General features: G+C 36.0%; 1 protein-coding gene across 3 annotated transcripts in view; it reads left to right on the forward strand.

The window, feature by feature from the left end:
* TTC21B (tetratricopeptide repeat domain 21B) overlaps positions 1-20,778 on the forward strand; it is a 77,022-nt gene that overhangs the window by 51,539 nt on the left and 4,705 nt on the right. The window contains exons 21-27 of one of the 3 annotated variants that reach the window (XM_012440567.2): positions 206-316; positions 1,315-1,396; positions 8,944-9,094; positions 9,330-9,491; positions 11,843-12,038; positions 16,299-16,523; positions 20,298-20,418. In XM_012440567.2, the coding sequence (XP_012295990.2) occupies positions 206-316; positions 1,315-1,396; positions 8,944-9,094; positions 9,330-9,491; positions 11,843-12,038; positions 16,299-16,523; positions 20,298-20,418 (1,048 nt within the window). Of the gene's footprint in view, positions 1-205; positions 317-1,314; positions 1,397-8,943; positions 9,095-9,329; positions 9,492-11,842; positions 12,039-16,298; positions 16,524-20,297; positions 20,419-20,778 lie in introns of those variants that run through there. The other 2 variants (XM_012440569.3, XM_064382650.1) reach the window with 2 other exon arrangements.

A 20,778-nucleotide genomic window follows, 5' to 3' on the forward strand; every position in this document is an offset into this window, starting at 1 on the left:
TTTTTCTAGTGTAAGAGAAAATACAGATGGGTGTACCTATAGTTTGTGTGTGTGTGTCTGTGTGTGTGTGTTTTTTGTCTGTTACACTTGGCATTTTTATTGCAGTGACTTTTGGTCGACTAAAGTTTAATCTGTATCCACATATTTTCCTCATTCATTTTTAATTCTATACAGTATCGAACAAGTCTAGTCTTTTGCTCTACAGATTATGCTGGAACTGGCACGATTATACCTGGCACAAGATGACCCTGATGCCTGCCTGCGGCAGTGTGCTGTGCTGCTTCAGAGTGACCAGGATAATGAAGCTGCCACCACGGTCAGTCCAAGGAACTTCAGTACCGTAGAAGCAGTTGTGTTTTATAAATTTTACCCCACAGAACTACTACTAGAGGATGAGGCATGGCTCATGTTGGGTTTTGGAAGAAATAACATTTTTCTAACATTAGTGTATTTTACCAATAAAGACACAGAATCATTAGGATTTTATTTATAAGAAAGATAACAAACCTGTGTCTGGCTTTTACATGCTCTTTTGGGTCTAGTTAATTTTTATTTATGCCTAAGGGGATGCTTGGTTAGGTGGAGTTCACATGGTAACACTATAATTTGCTAAGAACTAACTTTTAAGTACTTACTTAGGAATGCTGGATGAATTTAAGAGTTTGGGTGGAATTTTTGGAGTTACAGAGGAAAAAAAAAACTTCAGGTATCAGTCTAAGATGGTCTGTTTTGATGAGAATTTTGTTTTGTTTTTCTTATTTTTACGTGGACTAAAATATTTGTCACTTTTGCAAACAGCTACATGGATGATATTTTGTGAGGTTTATTCAAATATATTGCAGTTAAAAAGAAATATACGAAGTCTGCGTTTTAAAACACATGAGAAAAATCTCAGTAGGTCTGCTCATTTTTAATTTTTCAAAATATTTATGATTTAAATTTTGTTTTGTTTTTGAGTCTTCTCATTATCATTTTAGTCAGGTCCAGTGAGGTATCTTTTCTACAGTAGCATGTAGAGTGTGCAACTGCTTTCAAATTTCTGTTTTTAAAGCAACTGCTAGGAATATATTTTTTGCTAAAAATACAATTCAGCAAGCAGAGCAATCTGCTTCACATCCTTGATTATCTTCTGTTACACTGATCTCCAAGGCATTCTGCTCAAGGTGGGCTTGAACCTTAATGCCTTCTTTTTAAACAATGCTGCCCCCTCCTCATGTTTATCATCTATATTTTTCTTGTGCTAAATCTTGATTGAAAGAATATGTTGTGTAAAATACATGGCAGTATTTTTAGAACCAACTTTTATCTTTATAGATGATGGCTGATCTCATGTTCAGAAAACAAGACTACGAACAAGCAGTGTTTCATTTACAGCAGATTTTAGAACGTAAGCCAGGTAAATACCCACTGATTTTATTTTTTCAGTGCAGTCACCTCCCTTTCTCCTTTTTCTTCTGTTTGGTGAAAAATAGAAGAAAAAGGAGAAAGGGAGGTGCAGTAGACTCCATCCCTAGTTGAATCAGACTGCCTGCTTATTCCACACATGGGCTTGAGTAGCTGAAATGGCTGTGAGGAAAATGAAACACTGTTGCCTGGTCTCATTTTAAATATGAGCACAAACCTGGCAATCTTACTGTATTCCAATAATGAATTCATTGATTCTAACTACTTTTCCCACTTTCTCCTGTCCCCTCAAACTTCCAACACCCTTGCCCTGTTTCTTGTCCACAATTAAAAGCCTTGCCACCTGCTTCACTAGGAGAATACCTGTACCTGAAAGAGAACTTCTCCATTCTTTGTCAGCAAATTTACCCATTCCTCAGTCTTTGTCCTCCCCAGGCCTATGATCCCACCCGTGGCCAGCTTCTCACCTACTAAAGGGCTTGATTCCCATAGTTTTCTCTCTTGAATTATTTTCTTCTAATCAGCATATAACTGTGCTGTGACATTTTCCTGCTCTAAATAAATCAGTCAGTAAAAATCAACTCTTATAAATCAACTGCTCTAAATAAATCAGTCCGTAAAAATCCCAATTACTGTTCCCTTCCTCAGTTCTTCTCGACAACAAATTTTCGCTAAAGGATTTTGAAACATGCTGTCTTCATTTTGTTTCATCCACTACTGCACTCTAGGGAAGTCGCTTCTGCAGTGTGACCCCCATACTGCCAGATCAGATTCAGTTTTCAGTTCTCTGCCAACTTGACTTGTCATCGTATTTGGCACAGTTTATCCCCATCCACGATGAAAGACTTTCTTCATTTGTCTCTGAGATCCTAAACGCACTCGGTTCTTCTTTTGCCCCATTGCCCACTGTCTCAGTCTACTTTGTTGGAGCTCTCTTCTCTTTATGACCTTTAAATATCAGAAGACTCTCAGCCTCAGTTCCCAAACCTCTTTTCTTTTTATATATTCACACCATAGGTGACTTTGTCCAGGCACATGGTGTATGTGCTGATATGTCCTAAACATTTTTCTGCAGGCTTTACTCATGTACACCTCTGCCTCTTTGCATTCCCACTCAGATGTCTAGGAGAATCTCAAGCTTATAATGTCCAAAATAGAACACCTGATCTTTTCCTCCCTCTAAGTTTGCTCCACCCCCACCTCTCACCTGACTGGTATCACTGCTCACTGTTATGCCAGCCGAGACCTCACAGTTAACCTTTGTCTCATCTTTCTCTCATATATCACCTCTAGTCTATCAGCAAACCTTTGCTAGTGCTACATTCAGAGTATACCTAGAATGCCATCACTTTTTACCACCACTGTTACTGCCACCCTGGTCTAAGCCATTGCCATTTTCCACGTTGATTATTACAGCATTGTTATAACAATAACAATGCTGTAAAAGAAATCTAAAAGTACACCGTGTAGGGACTGGCATGGGGGTTGCACCGTATCATCAAGAAACCAGAGCCTTCTCTCTTTTTGTTCCACATCATTACCCTGACTTGCCTGAGCATTACCTCGTGGTCCAAGATGACCATTGCAGTGCTGGGCATTATTGTTCCAGGGCCCAGTTGGGGAAGGTGGGTGCAGAGCTGGGCTAAAGGGCTTGCCAACCAGCAAATCATCTTTTTATTAAAAACAAAACAAAACAAAAACCCTCAGTAGTATCACCTTTATGGCTGCAAAAGAAGGTGGAAAATGTTATCTTTTAGCCAAATCTCATGCCCTGTAGAATAGTATCAGAATTCTAATAGTAAAGAATAAAGGAGCAATAGAAACTAGGTAGGCAACCGTCCAAGCCAATTACAGCCTTGAGCCTTTTTGTTTACTGTTTCCACTTCCTAAAATATGCTCCTCCCAAAGGTCCATCTGACTGCTGCCTCACTATCTTTTGGACCTCTGCTCCAGTGCTGCTGCTTCCTTAGAGCGCCCTTCCCCCACTGGCCTACATCGAGTAGCACCACTTCTTGCTTTCTGTCCTTTTATCCTGTTATCTGTGTAGTTGGGTTTTTGGGGTTTGGCTTTTTTAAAATGATTTTTGGGGTTTGCGTAGCCCTTGTGAAACAAAACAAAAAAACTACAAATCATAGAACAGAAGCTTCAAGTGACCAGAAACGTTGCCCTTCACTGCCGTGTTTCCAGAATTTAGAAGGATATCTAGCTTAGTTGGTACTCAACAAATATTGAATGGAAAGAAGAGTGAGGGAGAAAAGGAAGAAAGGGAAGCAGGGAGGGAGGAGAGGAAGAGGAAAAGAAAGAGGTGGGAACTGTTTGACTAACAGTTGGTGTATATTACTACTACCTGTGTTAACTAAAAAGAGTTTGAATGGCAGGGGAAGTCCTAGAGCTGTGTTTCAGTTCTTCTAAACCCCACTGCCTTTCTCTCAGGCTGATGCCCTAGGCCATCAGAGCTGCCTGGTTAGAGCCGCAGAGACACAGAGGTGGCAGTCCTTCAAGCAGGGCAACTAAAAGAACTAGATATGCTCTACATGCTACCTCTACTGATGCTTTCAATAAAAAGAAGTTTGAATTTAGAAAACATTAGTTGGTACATACAAATAAAATATCCTGAGTTAGTAAAAAAATTGAAAAGAAAAAATATGGTCTATTTTACAGTAATATCAAAACTTTAATTTCTCTTTATTATTTTTACTATTTTTTTTTCCACCTTGGGACTACCACAGGCCATTTCATTGGTTTTTTGCCCTGTCTTTTCCAGAGTATACTCAGGTGTTATTTAAAAGAATGCTGTGAAAAAACTTGACTGTCTTACCTCTTCAACTCACCCTGGGTCCAAAATACGGGCTCATCCTGCCACCCACATTGCCCAGACCTATTTTTATTTTCTTCAGGCTTGTGTCTTTTTTTTCCCTTCCATTTCTACCTGTGTTCCACACTGTTATCTCTTATCCTCTTCTCTAAACTACCATTTAAAAGTAATATGCATAATATTTTCATTCTGTCCCAAGCCGTTCCCATTTCATAGTCTTTCCCTTTGAGACAATGATCTAACTGTATTTCTTTAAAAAACAGACTTCTTCCATTGTGAATATTAAAGATATTATCGTTTTCTAAGATTTGAAGGATCTCACCCATTATAGTTTTCTAAGATTTGAAGAAGACTTCATGTGTCTTGTGGGTTTTGTTTCACCTAAGTTTCTGTTACTTGGCAGCTTCCCTTTTCCCAAAAACAATTGGCTTAGTAGACTGGCTGCTTGGACTGTTTGTAAACAAATATAAAAGCAATTTTTTATAAATGCAATATAAGGATCATGTATTCCAGCAACACCAAATGACATAGAATCACATGTCCAAGTATTTGCTTAGGGTTTTTCCTTTGGCCTAAAATGAACTTTAGCTGCCTTATCTCTTTTCCCTTTTCAAACACATAATCTAAAATATATCCCTCTTGGGGAGGGGGGCCGAAAGCAAATCTGCATCCCACTGCCACCACCTACATTAAAAAATGTCTTATGTGATGCTGGGTAGCATGACCAACCATCCTAGATTTGCCTTGGACTGAAAGGTTTTCCTGGTTACAAGACTTCCCATACTAACAGAAAGTCCCAGGCAAACTGCGATGAGTTGGTAACCCTAATCCTGGGTTACTTTGTCCATACATCTTTGTTACTTATAGTATCTTGCTAAAAATATTTATGTACATATTTGTGTTCTTTATTACACTGTAGACTCCTCAAGTTCAGGGATCACACCATATTTATCTTTTATTCCCAATGTCAGACAAAATGCTGGGCACATGGATGTGGCAACATAGATGTTTATTGGTTGAATGGATCCATCATTCACTAATGACTGTAAAACACCAAGTCAATTAAAAATACAGCAGAAGAATCACTTGAACCCAGGAGGTGGAGGTTGCAGTGAGCCAAGATCATGCCACTGCACTCCAGCCTGGGTTACAGGATGAGACTCGGTCTCAGAAAAACCCACAAAATTTTAAGTAAATTTTTATGATCTATGTACTATTTTTAATCTTGTTTTGTGTGCTTTATTCTTATTAGTACTTTGTATACTTATCCACAGATCTATTTTGTTGGAATTATCCTAAAACTTATGTATCTACATTAATTTTTTGTGTATGTTATTGGTCATCCTCAGTAACTCATCTTATACTTTAGATTAAGGCTCCGTTTTAGCTTATTTCAGAAACTTACTGTACAAATTTGACTTAATTTAACTAGTTGAAAATTTTGTCTTCTAGATCTAATTACTACGATCATTACCCCTTTTCTCTCTCAGAATCTCCAGATCGCCTTGAGCTTTCCCCTTTCTTCATACTAATTGGTTAACATGTTTCATCAGTACCCGTTTGCTTGTTAGCTAGGTAACACATCCAGTCTGTCATATCCTAACCCACTGCTCTAATGAAGACCCATATCACCTCTCATCTGAATTAGTGCAGATTCCCAACTCATCTTCCAGTCTCTAGGCTCTGGCTGCTCTGGGCCATCATAGGACTGTATCAGTTCTAAAAATCAAAAGCTATCCCTTTGCTTAAAATTTAGGATAGTGCTTCAGGATAAAGTGTAAAATCATAGCATTATCTTAATAATAATGTGGACCAAAATTATTTGGCTGTTTATATTTCTTATCCCTCTTCCTTTAATAATATCAAAGTTATATCAAAGTTACCAACACTCCCCACACTGTTATTCTCTTCCCTCTTGGAGCATGCTTTCTGCTACTTGGAATGCCTTTGTCTGTCTAGTAAGTTCTTTCTCATATCCTTGAGGCTTCTCAAAGGTCAGCTCCTATGTGAGATATCCCAGCTCCCCCAGGCAAAGTTAGGAATCCTGTGCTTTGTAATACCGTAGCACTGCATGTTGCCATATCTCATTACCCTATAACTATTTTCATATCTTCCTAGTATTCATCAGTAAAGATGGACCAGCTAAGTTTTTTAGAGGGTAATATACATTTTAGTTTTTAATGGATTTCTTGCAGAAATTTGCCTTCTGTCAAATTTCCTGGTTAACCAAAAGACAAGTGAATGTAATTTAATCTATCAATGGTAATTATAGCTTGAAGTAATAGCAAATACATTTCAATAGTATATAAGGGGAAAAATATTCAAGAAATTGCCTTCCCAATGTTGGCAATACTAGCAGTATCATACAAAAAAATTTTAGCCAGAAATTTTAACCTTTAATTCTTACTTAATCCAATACAGCTTCCAGATGCTGTTGTTTTATTATGGAGTAGTTACTCTATTTCTTATCAAAATTTTTGGAGGTATAAATATTATTAATAACATTTATAATTTATAAATATTTTTCATGCCTTTATTTCTGTAGCACAACTATAGTCAATATTATAATCATATTTTAGGAAAATAAGTATGTTGGACTCAAATAATTTGCATAATTTGCTTGAATTCACGTAAAGGACAAGACCAATATTTAAATTGTCTTTTTCTGAAACCATATTCTTATTTTGCCCTTTTTAGTGATGCTAAAAGGAGTGATAAAATCTCTCTCTGAACTCAAGATTATGTGTCAAGGGGACAAATGATATTATCAACCTGTATTATTTTGACATTCTGTAATTGAGTAGATACAGTGTTTCCAGAGGTTCTTTTTTTTTATAAAAATAATATTTTGTATTGTGGTGCAATATATGTAACACAAAATTCATCATCTTCACCATTTTTAAGTGTACAATTCAGTGGCATTAAATGCATTCACATTGTTGTGTAAGTCATCATCATTATCCATCTCCAAAACTTTTTCACGATTCCAAACTGTGAGTCTGTATGCCAATTCCTCATTCCTCTCCCCCTAGCCCCTGGCAGCCATCATTTTACTTTCTATGTTTATGAATTTGACTATTCTAGACACCTCGTATAAGTGATATCACACAGCATTTGTCTTTTTCTGTCTGGCTTATTTCACTTGGTGTAATGTCTTCACAATTCATTCATGTTATAGTGTATGTCAAAATTTCCTTCTTTTTTATGGCTGACATACAACATACAAAATTCCTTTGTATGTATGTACTACATTTTGGTTATCCATTCAACTGCAGTGGACATGTGGACGCTTTCCACTTTCTGTCTATTGTGAAGGTCACTGCTATGAACGTTGGTGTACAAATATCTGTTTGAGTCTCTGCTTTCAATCTTTTGTGTATATACTCAGAAAAATTGCTGAATTATATTGTATCTTCTCTTTTCGAAAAGCAAAATAGAGTCAAGGATAGATAGCTTTAAAGCAAGCTTCTGTTTGTTTGTTTTCATTGTAGAAATTCAACCTAAGAACATGTTCAGAATAGCTTATGTTAAGTTTTTTAGAAATCCTCTACAAATCCCTAGTCCTGTGCTAACTAAAACTTTAGCACCCAAACCTCTAAAGACACTGCTATAAAGAAATAAATCATGTGAATCATCAGTAAGTAAACCATTAAGCATGCATTAAAAGTCATGTTTTGGAAGATTATTTAATGACGATTGGGAAATGTTTACTGTTTAATGCTCATCAAAATCAACATTAAAACCAGTCAAAACCAATCAAAGTCAAAGCCCCAAGTGTGACTCCAATTTGTATATATGTAAACAGATGTTGATTTTGTATGAATGTAAGCAAAGAAATACATATCTTTACTTACATTTATATATAGTTTGGTTTTCAAATATATGAAAGAAAACACACCAGAATATGCTACTCTAGCTGGAAATATGAATTTTTTTTCTCGTTACTTTTTATATTTTTTCTTATTTTTTTGTAGTGTCTATACATTATTTTTATAGTCCTAAAAAAGATTTATTAAATTATTCTCAAAGCTTAGTATGTTAGTGATGAGAGAACTAGATAAAATTGGGAGAAGACTTTCTAGTAACCTGCCAGGAAATTATTCCTGAGATCAAAGAAATGAATTAACTATGTTTTTCTTAGAAGAAGGTGAAATAGAATTAAAATATGGGGACTAATATGCTAAGGTTCTAGTATGGTAAGCTAGCATATGGTATGTTAGCTACATATACATATCAAAGAGAGACTGGAGACAAATTTCTTGTTGCCTGCCCCATACATTATCTGTCAATTGTACTGTTCCCACATCCTTCCTAGCAACAGTAAGTAGAAGAGGGGTTCTCGGAGACAGGCAGTGAACTTGCCCTGTGCAATTAAATTAGTATTCCTGAACTATACAGTTGAAAGTCTAGATTACCTAGGTAGAGGCTGTTTCTCTAAGGTTTTGGTCCCCAAAACTATAGAAAAGTTACAAGAAATATGCATTTTTCTAGATTTGCCTATTTAGAACCTTATCTCACTGTGCCCAACCCAGACTACATGATTTAGTAGATCATCTAGTTGGCCATACAGTTTCTTAAAGGACTTATACCCTGAGACATTCTGTTACTTTTATTTAAAAATCTACTTTGTGTGAAGTAAATTATACTTTAATGAAGTAGAATTATAACCAACAAAACAAACAGTATAAAATGTTCCCCATATCTGAAGTATTATTTGTTTCTAGATAATTATATGACATTATCTCGTTTGATTGATCTCCTAAGAAGATGTGGAAAACTTGAGGATGTCCCAAGATTTTTCTCAATGGCTGAGAAATGTAACTCCAGAGTGAAATTGGAGCCAGGATTTCAGTATTGTAAAGGACTATATCTTTGGTAAATCTGTTAACAAATAAATGCTACCTAATTTTTTTTATTCATTGTAAATCAAGCAGAATAAGCTTGTCTTTGTTGTTAAAAAAAAAAAGTACATTTCCAAATAGATCAACAGTTTTATTTGATCAAAAGTTGATCCAAATTGATCAACAGTTTATACCAGACCAGATTATAAACTAATATAAATTTTGTAGTCAGTGATTGAAGTAAATAATTCTTTTAAACGTCTAACAAGGTACACTGGAGAACCAAATGATGCCCTTCGACATTTTAATAAAGCTCGGAAAGATAGTGACTGGGGCCAAAATGCCCTTTACAATATGATAGAAATCTGTTTGAATCCGGACAATGAAACAATTGGAGGTGAAGTATTTGAAAACCTGAATGGAGACCTGGGGTGAGTTATTTGACACATTATCCTTTTTTAAAAAATACTTATTGAAGATAATAAACAGGGATACTTTACCAAAGAACTAAATTCTAGATAGCAATAATGAACGGCCAAATGAATAAATTAAATAAATAGGCATTTATAAATAAATTAAATAAATAGGCCTGTTTCTGAGAAGAGTTATTTTAGCAAATTAAATAGTTATTCAATAGCATCGTTATTGCTAAAGTATTCTCTGAAATGGGCATGAAATACTTTAAGATTTCCTAAAATATAATATACATGCTGTGAAGACACTCACCTAATTATAGAATTTGACAACTATGGTAAAAATTATCCACACAGTAATAGTAGCTACTTAACAAATGGTAGTTTTCCAAACCTTGTCCTGTATACTTTCTATGCACTATCTCATTTGTTTTTTACAACAGTGTTGCAGAGTAAGCTGAGTCAACTCATTTAATATGATAGTAATGATGGAGTCAAGATTTAGACTGAGTCCTGACTACTGTTGAGCAGTGTGGCATACTGCTAGTAAGCGGTTATATATCAACCTGCATTAGTAGCCTGTCCTCTCTTCAGATGCAGGCAAGGAATGTGGGGTATGTGTTAGGACGTAAAGGGAGTATAAGAGGTAGTTCCTGCCTTCAAGAGCATGTAATTTACTTAAGAGGCAACACAATACCTGAAACCTTTGCATCTGCAACTAAACAGAAGTAGATTTAAATGGATATTAACTATTGTTGGAGTTCATAGTAACAGCAGTCCAGAGTATTCGGGGGAAGATGCATGGAGGAGCAGGAGAAAATTAGCACTAGATTGCTGAGAGGTTTCAATGACAGATTTTAAGGGTTGGATTACAGAAACCACTGAAAGTTTTAGAGCAAGAAAGTGGCATGTTTATGGTTGTTTTACAAAGGTTGAGATAACATTACTGTTATGGAACTATAAGCTATCCAAGTAGAAATCTTCTGCAGGCAATTCAAAATGCAAAACCAAAACTCAGAAGAGAGGTCACAGCTAGGGATAGAGATTTGGGAGACATCTGCAGAGTGCATAGTTGGAATTCCATAAATGGCCTCTTTGAGAGTAGAGTATAGTAACACAAGTCTGAGAACTAAATTTTTTTTTTTTTTTTTTTTTTGAGACGGAGTTTCTCTCTTGTTACCCAGGCTAGAATGCAATGGCGCGATCTCGGCTCACCGCAGCCTCTGCCTCCTGGGTTCAAGCAATTCTCCTGCTTCAGCCTCCTGAGTAGCTGGGACTACAGGCACGCACCACCATGCCCAGCTAATTTTTTGTATTTTTAGTAGGGACAGGGTTTCACCATGTTGACCAGGATGATCTCGATCTCTTGACCTCGTGATCCACCCGCCTCAGCCTCCCAAAGTGCTGGGATTACAGGCTTGAGCCACCGTGAGAACTAAATTTTAAGCTTGCTAACATTTAAGGGGTCTGGAAGGAGGAAGGAAGGTCACAAAAGGGCAATCAGTATGGTAGAAAGAGAACTAAAATCATGTAGTGTTACAGAAGCCAAGGGAGAAGAACTTTGAAAATGGTAGTCAACAGTGTGACATGTTTCAGGAAAGATAAGCTTAAGGCCTGAGCAAAAGACCAGTGGCTTTAGTGATTGGACTTTGAATGTTTCATTTCCTTTTATTAATTGATTTAATATATATTTATGTGTGTGTTTGTGTGTATAAAACAAGAAAGTTGCTATTAAATATTAAAATTGCACTTGAAATTACTTTTTGACACATATATAATTTCTGAGATTCTAATAGACAACATGGTGAGGAGAACAGAGTAGATTTTATATGTCTGATAAACTTAGATTCAGGTCCTAGGTTTACCATTTATTAGTGATATGACCTTTAGCAAATTACTTTACCTATTTGAGCCTTAGTTTTCCTGTATGTAAAGTGAATTAAACATAGATAGAATGAAATAATATGGCAATTGCCACTTTTTCCTCCCCCTTTTCTTTCCTTTCCCTTTTTGAATAGATACATGTTAATTTTGTGATTCTACTTGTATTCTAGTTTTATATTTGCTGGAATGCACACATTTATGACGTGTAGATATTGTCAAATTTTTGTCTTCATTCTAGAGGAAATTAATGCTTACTGGTGTTTTATTGAGTCCATATTAATTTTGTTTAAAATGCATTGTAACTGTGCTTCACTTTGTGTTAGAAGAGAATGAGTGACATTCTTCACAAAAGATTACTTTTAAATGAGTGACAAAAAGAGTACAAAGAGTGCCCAGAGCTTTTGTGTACAAAAGCTCTGATTCTAATTTCAATGAATTGTATCATGAGTAAGAGACATAAGTGATTTATTTTTAATTATATACAGTAATTCAACTGAGAGGCAAGAATCTGTCCAATTGGCAGTGAGAACAGCAGAAAAACTTCTTAAGGAACTAAAACCTCAGACCATTCAGGGTCAAGTACAGCTTCGCGTAATGGAAAACTATTGCTTAATGGCTACCAAACAGAAATCTAATATTGAACAAGCATTAAATACCTTCACTGAAATAGCAGCATCTGAGGTTAGTGGGTTTTCCATTTCAGCTTCATATGTTATCTTTCGTTGGTAGTGTAGAAACATGTATTTTGATTAGTTATTTATTTTTAGGAGATTTACTTAATTACTTTTATTAAAAAGTAGTTATGTAGTTTAGCATACACAATGTCTCCTTCTTTGCAGAAGAGACAGTGTTACTGTTTTGATGTGTTATTAATATATTTCTCTCTACTGGAATGTTAAATTCTAGAGAAAGGAAATTCTTCAAAAGTGCCTAAGTTCATTCTCAAGGGAGCCACTTTGTCCTCTGGAGAATTTCTGTGTTGTACATGTAGCCAAGATTAACTTACTAAGTGGAAATAAACACCTGGCTGCCCTGATATCTTACCTCTTCACTTACATGAACTTGGAAATTTTCCAGCAGTATAGCTATAGGAGATCATACTGACAGCTTATAATTTAGTTATACAAATAATGATGTTCTTTAGCAACACTTAAATAACCTCCTGCAATCTTTTCATTGTTATTTTCACAGTATTATTCTTACAAAGTCAGAGACTTTTTTCTCTTTTCACTATGCTTGAATCCACCTTTTCTGTTTTTTTTTTTTTTTGAGACGGAGTTTCACTCTTGTCGCCCAGGCTGGAGCGCAATGGTGCAATCTTGGCTCACTGCAACCTCTACCTCCCAGGTTCGGGAAATTCTCTTGTCTCAGCCTCCCAAGTAGCTGGGATTACAGGCGCCTGCCTCCATACTCAGCTATTTTTTGTGTTTTTAGTAGAAGCGGGGTTTTACCATGTTGGCCAGGCTGGTCTCAAACTCCTGACCAGGTGATCCTCTTGCCTCGGCCTCCTCCACCTTTTTTCTTACTCTCTAGATATTGTTTTTCCTTCCCTCACACAGTACTTTACTTCTTCAGTTACTTGATATTAAGAAGGAATTCTAGATACCCTCTCATCAGCAGTTGGTAATAGTTACTTCTAAGCATGCTCATTGGATTTCATGTTTGTTCTTCCATTCAGTGATGCTGTAGGCCACCGAAAACTCATCATTTTGCGTCTCTCAAAGGACATACAGAATTTTGCTGTGATTTCTTGTGGTTCGAAAGTCATAGTGGCAGCAATAAACTACCCAAAGCCCCGTACAGTGATCTCTTTCCCCCAACCTTCCAGGGCCCTAGAGGAGATTGAGATGTCAGGGGTTTGGAAGACCTGCAACTCTTGTTGTGGCTTGGGTACAAGTATCCTAAATAGCAGCTTTATTACTGCACTTGGAAGAAAACAGCAGGGCAGCATGGCAGCGGCAAGCCTCCAAAGCAAGGCCCTTCTGCAGACATTGAAGTAATGTGCTCATGGGTCGTGCTCTGTTGAATTGGCTTTGTGGAGCAGATGGATGACAGCTGCTGAATGAAGAGAGAGCAGAAGTAGGGCAATCATGTATGTCTAAGAGAATCTCTAGGAACATGAAGAAGCACAGTCTCACGTCAGGTGCTGTAGCTACTGAATGCTGTGATGTGCTACTCTGTCTCATAACAATGAGAAAGTTTATTTTGAGTAAATCCATTATCCCTACTGTGAAGTTTAAGAGGTAAAAAAGGCCAAAAGTAGTGAATGATATTATAGCTATTTCCTAGAAAGACTATGCCTGCTTTCTGTTGATGAGACTGCATTTTTTTTTGTCATCCTTACATATGTGGTTAGTAAAATACTATCTTCAAATCTGTCTACTAACCATATTATTCAAATGATAATGATGTATGGGCTGAAGTTTCATTAGCATCAAATTTTATCTCACATTATTTTCTTTTAACTCATAGGCTGCATATATTCAATATAATGAATATTCCTTAAGCAGCCAGTGGGTGCTAAGCATAGTGGGAAACACAAAAATAAATAATGTATGTTCCCTTTTTTCAAGTTTCTCGTAGTCTACGGAAGACGAGACAAGCATACTGACTATGATGACTGTAATACAAAGCAAAATGCATTACATTCTATACCAGAATTGCAAATAAAAATGCTGTAGGAGACAGTATAAGGAGAGTTGGGAGACCCTTACGTGAAGAAGATATGATTTAAGAAAAAATAGGAGTTAAGAAACAGGTATGATTGAAGAGCCAAGATAAATTGCATTTTAACAGGCAGAAATTGGGACAATGTGTTCTAGAGGAAGAGGAAAATGTGAACAAAGTCAGGGAGGCAGAAAAACATAGGGTATGTTCACAATCCTATGTGTCATTCAGAAGGACTGAAAAAGAAGTATGTGACAGGAAATCATGGAGGAAATGGTGGAAGATACACTAAGCCCAAGCTAAAGTGTTTCCACGTGCTTTCATTGCCCCACCTTGAACCATAAAGACGAGATGTTTATAATAAAACTGTGTTGTCCACACCTGAGTCTTGTCCTTTGCAATCTGAAGTTACTGCAGTTTAGAGTTATTGAGAGACAGAGAAGCTGGCTGTAGGTCTTAGGATGTCTGCACCAGGAAAAAGACCTAAAGCAGGGATTAGAACTCAGGTTTGCTTTTGGAAACTGTTCTTCAGTTCACTCAGTAGTGATCAAGTTGTAAAGAACTGATACATTCTAATTAAACTCAAAGTGTGTGATTTTAAAGTCAGAGAGGTTATTCTTAATTGTGTAGTGTAGGATATTTTTGTGCGTGTGAATGAATGTGGGTCCTTTTCATAGGATCATCCTCTTCTTAGGCTGTCCTAGGATCTGGCTGACAAATACATAGCAGACTTGTATTTTCTCTCCTCCCCTGCCACCTGAGGTGGGCTGAGGTGGGGTGAAGGTGAGGCTCAATAATTAGTAACATCCCACACATCTTCATAATCTACAACCAATTAGTTGGATTTGACACTCAAATGAAACTGTTTTGCCACTTCTTACCTAGAGGAACAGATTATATCTTGGAAGTTTACTGATAGACATAGAATTTGAGGCAAGGAAGTTTTTATATTTCTAAAAGCTGTTTTCATAAAACCCTGATGTATTGCCCTTCTCTATTCCAGAGTTATTTCTCACTTCCAACCATGATCAGTTGGACACTGAACATTTTACCAGTCTTCTTTTGCAATATTCCTTATGAGTTACCCAAATTTGCTATCTTACAGTATATTTATAGTAATGGCATCACCATTCCTCAGTCACAATTCCTCATCCTTTGTTTTTCTTTTGAGACAGGGTCTCATTCTGTCTTCTAGGCTGGAGTGCACTGGCACAATCGTAGCTCACTGTAGCCTTGAACTCCCAGGATCAAGCGATCCGCCTACCTAAGCCTTCTGAGTAGCTGGGACTACAGGGGTTGGCCACCACACTCAGCTAGTTTTTTTTTTTTTCTTTTTTCTTTCTTTCTTTTTTTTTTAGTAGAAGCTAAGCTTCAGCATCCCAAAGTGCTGCGATTACAGACGTGAGCTGCCACTCTTGGCCCCTTATAATTTTAAGCTGAGTCTTTCTTCTTCCTTTATAAATGCATCATAATCCATCTGCTGAAATTTAAGAAGCATTCTACTTTAATCAGGAACATACACATTATTGCTTATGAAAATTGTCTGGATAGATCACTAGTGGTCTCCATTTTGTATGAATTTTTATTAACCTATTGGTTTCACAGAGTGACATTCTGACTTCAAACTCTAAAGAATATCATATAGACTGTTTTAGGAAGCTGCAGAATCCAAATCTAAAAGCATATTTTAAGGCATGAGTTTATTTTATGTATTTCCAAGTGGTGAATTAATTGTACACCTTATTTTTAACATTTCATTGTTCAAACTTGATTGAGAGAAGAGGTTTCTGAATAAAAGGAGAGGGAGAAAAAAAAGCAATAGAAGTCAGAATGGATAAGGACCATCATTTGCTGGTAAATTATTGTCATCTGTCTTTGACAGGTGAAAGAAGTAGGAGCCTAAATGTTAAATCCGAAATACAAACTGCTCAATAAGGATTTTACTGAAATCGAGTTTTATTTTAGCTGTTTCTATGTAAAACTAAAACATGGCTATTTGAATCCCATTAAAGTCTCACTAATTCTTGGAATTGTGTGCTTATGGCATTTGAATAGTTGCCATTATCTTGAATTATCTTGACCACAGTGCTTCATGGAGTCTCTTCACAGTAGCTTGAGGGTACTTGATGCCTTAAATAATGACTAATTACAGTTATCTGTAATGAAGCTAGAAATATCCACAAACTAGTTCTTTTGTAGCATTTTCTGCTTTGCATATGTTTTGGGACATTTATATTTGTGCATCTTGTGGTCTAAAATTTTATTTTCTTATAGAAGGATCATATCCCAGCACTCTTGGGAATGGCAACGGCTTATATGATCTTGAAACAGACTCCACGAGCCAGAAACCAGCTGAAGCGTATTGCAAAAATGAATTGGAATGCTATTGATGCCGAAGAGTTTGAAAAGAGTTGGCTGCTACTTGCTGATATTTACATTCAATCAGCAAAATACGATATGGCAGAAGAACTATTAAAACGGTGCCTGCGTCATAATAGAGTAGGTGATTGAGGAGTAAAAAATTATTTTTAACTTTTGCTGTGTAAGCTTTCCATAATAGATACTGTTGAGTCCATTTCCAAGGATTCCTGTGTGATTTTTGAAAACTGAATGTTTATTCTTACCACAATCAGGAAACAAACATTAATAATAAGAAAGAAGCCATTTGCCCTTTAAAGTTTAAAAAAAAAGATTTCTGCAATTTCAAGTTTCAGCTGTATTAATGCCCTACTTAATGGGAAGTGTTTTTGGAATGTCAAACGTTTGCCTGTGATTATCCATCTCAACCCAGAACTAATGAAAATTGCAGAAGAACATTAATTGCGGACGTCTGTCCCTCCTATTAAGAAATACTCTTGATGAATTTACTGCAGCTGCATGTCATTTTCACATTATTAGAATCCATCATTATGCATAATATATTTTGTGGGAGAGAGTCTTTTCAGCTTTTAATTTGATTTGTTTAATAAAAATTCCTTATCTTTAGGTATAAAATTGAATATTATAAAGTCCTTATAATTTAAGGCTTTTTACTAACATTTTCATGTTTAATTACAAAATATGTCATTATAACAGTTTTTTAAAGTTAAGATTTATTTTTTTGTTAAGAAATAATTGCACACAACTTAGAAATGATATTTATCTTTGTATATTCATATACTTAAATCTTAATCACAGTAAATCTGTTTTAGCAAATTACATTACAAATGGACCATTTGTTTTTTAAAGAAGAGTTGTGATTATCTAGTACTATTAAGATGCTTTCCTAGAAACTTAAAAACCTGAAAGATCCAAGCATTTACCAATTTATAAACTATTCTAGATGATTAGTTACATAAATTTTAAGTTAAATTGAGCTTGAAAAACAGATTGCTCATTAATAGGCTTTGAAAATCTAAATTGCTGAGTAGTTTACCCTTCTATGCCTAGTCTAGGATTAACCAAGATTGCATGAGAATTAAAGTTTCAGTGCACACAGAATTTCAGTTTGCCAGAACGCTGATGACAATACATTGCATGGTTGAACATGATGGCTGCTTTAGAGGCTTCATTCAGCCCTACTGGTTGAATATGTTGATTTTGAAAGTGTGACATTTAAGAACTAAAGTTTAGAAACCTTGAATTACATAATTTAAAAAATGGAAGTCATCCAGATCTGGGGCAGGAAATGTACAAGACAACACTAGACGGTCTTGCCTTACCAGATGATTGAGGAAGCTATCCATGGTGATTAGAGTTTGTATCAAAGACCTAGGGGCCAACTTGAAGACACCACCGATAGCCAAAGTTGGGATGCTTTAAGTATCGATAAGAATAACTGCAATATATTGAAACACATAAAATCTGTTTAAATCCATGACTTCTCAAAGATCCAAAATAGAAAAAAAAAAAAAACTAATTGGTGTCTACTACAATATGCTAGTGAGCTGACTGCTATTTCTGAAGCTTGCAAATAAATAATGAGGTGTTTCTCATCATAGACATTTTCCAGCTAATAAATGAAGGAAGACTGATAGGCTGTCCCCATTTTTCAACCCTGATAAATTTAAATATGATGTAACATCACAAAAAGAGGGAGAATCAGACATTCTGTGCCTCCCAATAGAAGAACATACATCTATGTCAGGGCTAAGATTGGGGTAATTCAAGTGAAACACTCATAATCAAGATTAATAATAATTTAATGCAGTTGTGCTGAGCTGTATTGGAGACTGAATCAAAGGGGAATATGTGCATTCCTATATTCATGTTTTTATATATTTTTTAAAATGGGTAATGGGTAATGGTTTTAATGAAAATACTACTGGGGAGATTTTTTCCATTAAAATGAGAAGAGTGAAATGGTAAGAAACCAAGTTTAGGTATAAATAAAATATTCAATCTTAATATAGTGATTTTTAATACATACTTTCAGATTATTCAATATATTTAAACTCATGTTTTGGAAAAAAATTACAATTAAGCTACTCAGGAGGCAGAGGCAGGAGAATCACTGGAACCTGGGAGGCAGAGGTTGCAGTGAGCTGAGACCCTGCCACTGCACTCCAGCCTGGGCAACATAGGAGACTCCATCTAAAAAAAAAAAAAAAAAAGATACTGTTTCTTCTGTAGCTTCCTTTATTTTTCCTTCCGTTTTTCTTAGTATCTAAGAAATACATTATTTGACCAAGGACCTTGTGTCTTCTCTCCCCTTTCCCAGCCTATCCTGACATTCATGAGAACTTCTCCCTGTTCCACCCTTAAAACGCTGAGCTCTCGGGACTCTGCCTGGCTTGCCATTGTGAAATGGCCTCGCTGTCTGGGGTAAATACCAAGGTCCTTGGTCTCACAGCCGAGGAAATCAAGGTTGTGGACACACACAGGGTGGGAGTGGGGCAGGAGTTTAATAGGCAAAAGGAAATAACTCTGTCACAGAGAAGGGGCCCAAATGGGTTGTCAAGTTGTAGTAGAAGTGTCAGGTTTTATAGATGGGTTGTTGGGGTGGGGGGGTCATATCTTCTGAGGGCCCAAAGAACCAGTTAGGACCAGGTGTGCTTTCTGCATGGAGCAGAGTCTCTAGCAGCCCCAACCCCATTCTTTATATTTGGATGGAGTCTGGCTCTTTTGCCCAGGCTAGAGTGCAGTGATATGATCTTGGCTCACTGCAACCTCCACCTAAAAAAAAAAAAGAAATAAACAAAAATGTGCATCCATGTTTTTATGCCTCAGGCTCCAGTATGGCTTATCATGGTACTGATGTATGAAGTAGATTCTTTTGCCCAGGCTAGAGTGCAGTGATATGATCTTGGCTCACTGCAACCTCCACCTAAAAAAAAAAAGAAATAAACAAAAATGTGCATCCATGTTTTTATGCCTCAGGCTCCAGTATGGCTTATCATGGTACTGATGTATGAAGTAGATTCACCTCTCTCCTCCAGAATTAAAATTGAATCCAAACCTCTAAATCTAATTACAATTTCCAGAAAATGTCAGTGACATAGGAATATATTATATAAACACCACAAAGATGCAGTCAACTAAACCCTGAATGGTGAGAAACTCTGGGATAAATATTTTTGTTTCTATTACATTTAATTTCAGGAAAAGAGACTCAGAGAGACAGACAGACAGGCAGAAGGAAAACCTCTGGATCAAAAGAGTCTAGATCAAAAAACATTGACCAGTTACAATGTTTGGTCCTTATTTCAAGCCTCGATCTAACAAAAATTATATTGAGATAATTAAAATTTGAACAGTACTGGATATTTGGTGCTATTAAGAAGTTAACATTTTAGGTGTGATAAAATTGTGGTTATGTTTAAATAAAGTCTTTATCTTTTAGAGGTGCGCACTAACACATTTAGAATTGATATAATATATAAGGATTTTTTCTGGTAACACAGAAGGATAGGTTTGTGAGATAGAGGTGAAACAATATTAGTCATGAGATAATTGTTGAAGATAAGGGTTCATGGAGTTTGTTATGTTCTTATCTCTGTATGTGTTGAAATTATTCTTAATAGTGTACATGTGCTTGTGTACAATACAAATATCCTGTTGTGTATTTCTGATTCTGTAAAGAAAACCCTGATACTACAGATTTGTGATGGAGACTTGGCATCAGAATCATTTATTAAGTTCAGTAAAAAATGTGATTGCCTACCCAAAGTTGAAAACCATTGTTTGATATGTTGTTTAAGTAGGTTAATATGATTGACCTTTAGAGTCACAAACATCCCATAAAATCTTAGTAATATCAAGTTTAATCTATTGATGTCTCCCGTTTTTCTTTAGTCTTGCTGCAAAGCTTATGAATATATGGGATACATTATGGAAAAAGAGCAAGCATATACAGATGCTGCCTTAAACTATGAGATGGCGTGGAAATACAGCAATCAGACAAATCCGGCAGTAGGTGAGTTTAGCAATCACCTAGATTTTTCACAGAAAAATTATGTTTTATTTATTTTTATTTAAATGCATTTGATTTTTTTCAAAACAAAATAAGTGTTGAGTCAGTTTTTATTGTCAACCTTTCTGAAAGGAGAATAAATTTTATATTCATTATATATTATTAGCTACTAATAGTTAAGTATGATTTCCTGAGTTCCAAACTTGTCCTCAGTCACCTTAGTGTACATCTAGTCTAATTCTGCCCCCTTCTCTTCCTTCACCTTCTGCTATTTTGAAATTGGGAATGCCATGGAAAAGGATGTTTCCATTGCCAAGTAAGTTAGGAAAACATTGCATTAAATTGAATTACACACGTTTCTTT

Source organism: Aotus nancymaae, unplaced genomic scaffold (genome assembly GCF_030222135.1).
Source record: "Aotus nancymaae isolate 86718 unplaced genomic scaffold, 86718_ANA_hifiasm-v0.15.2.pri h1tg000029l, whole genome shotgun sequence".
NCBI lineage: Eukaryota > Metazoa > Chordata > Mammalia > Primates > Aotidae > Aotus > Aotus nancymaae.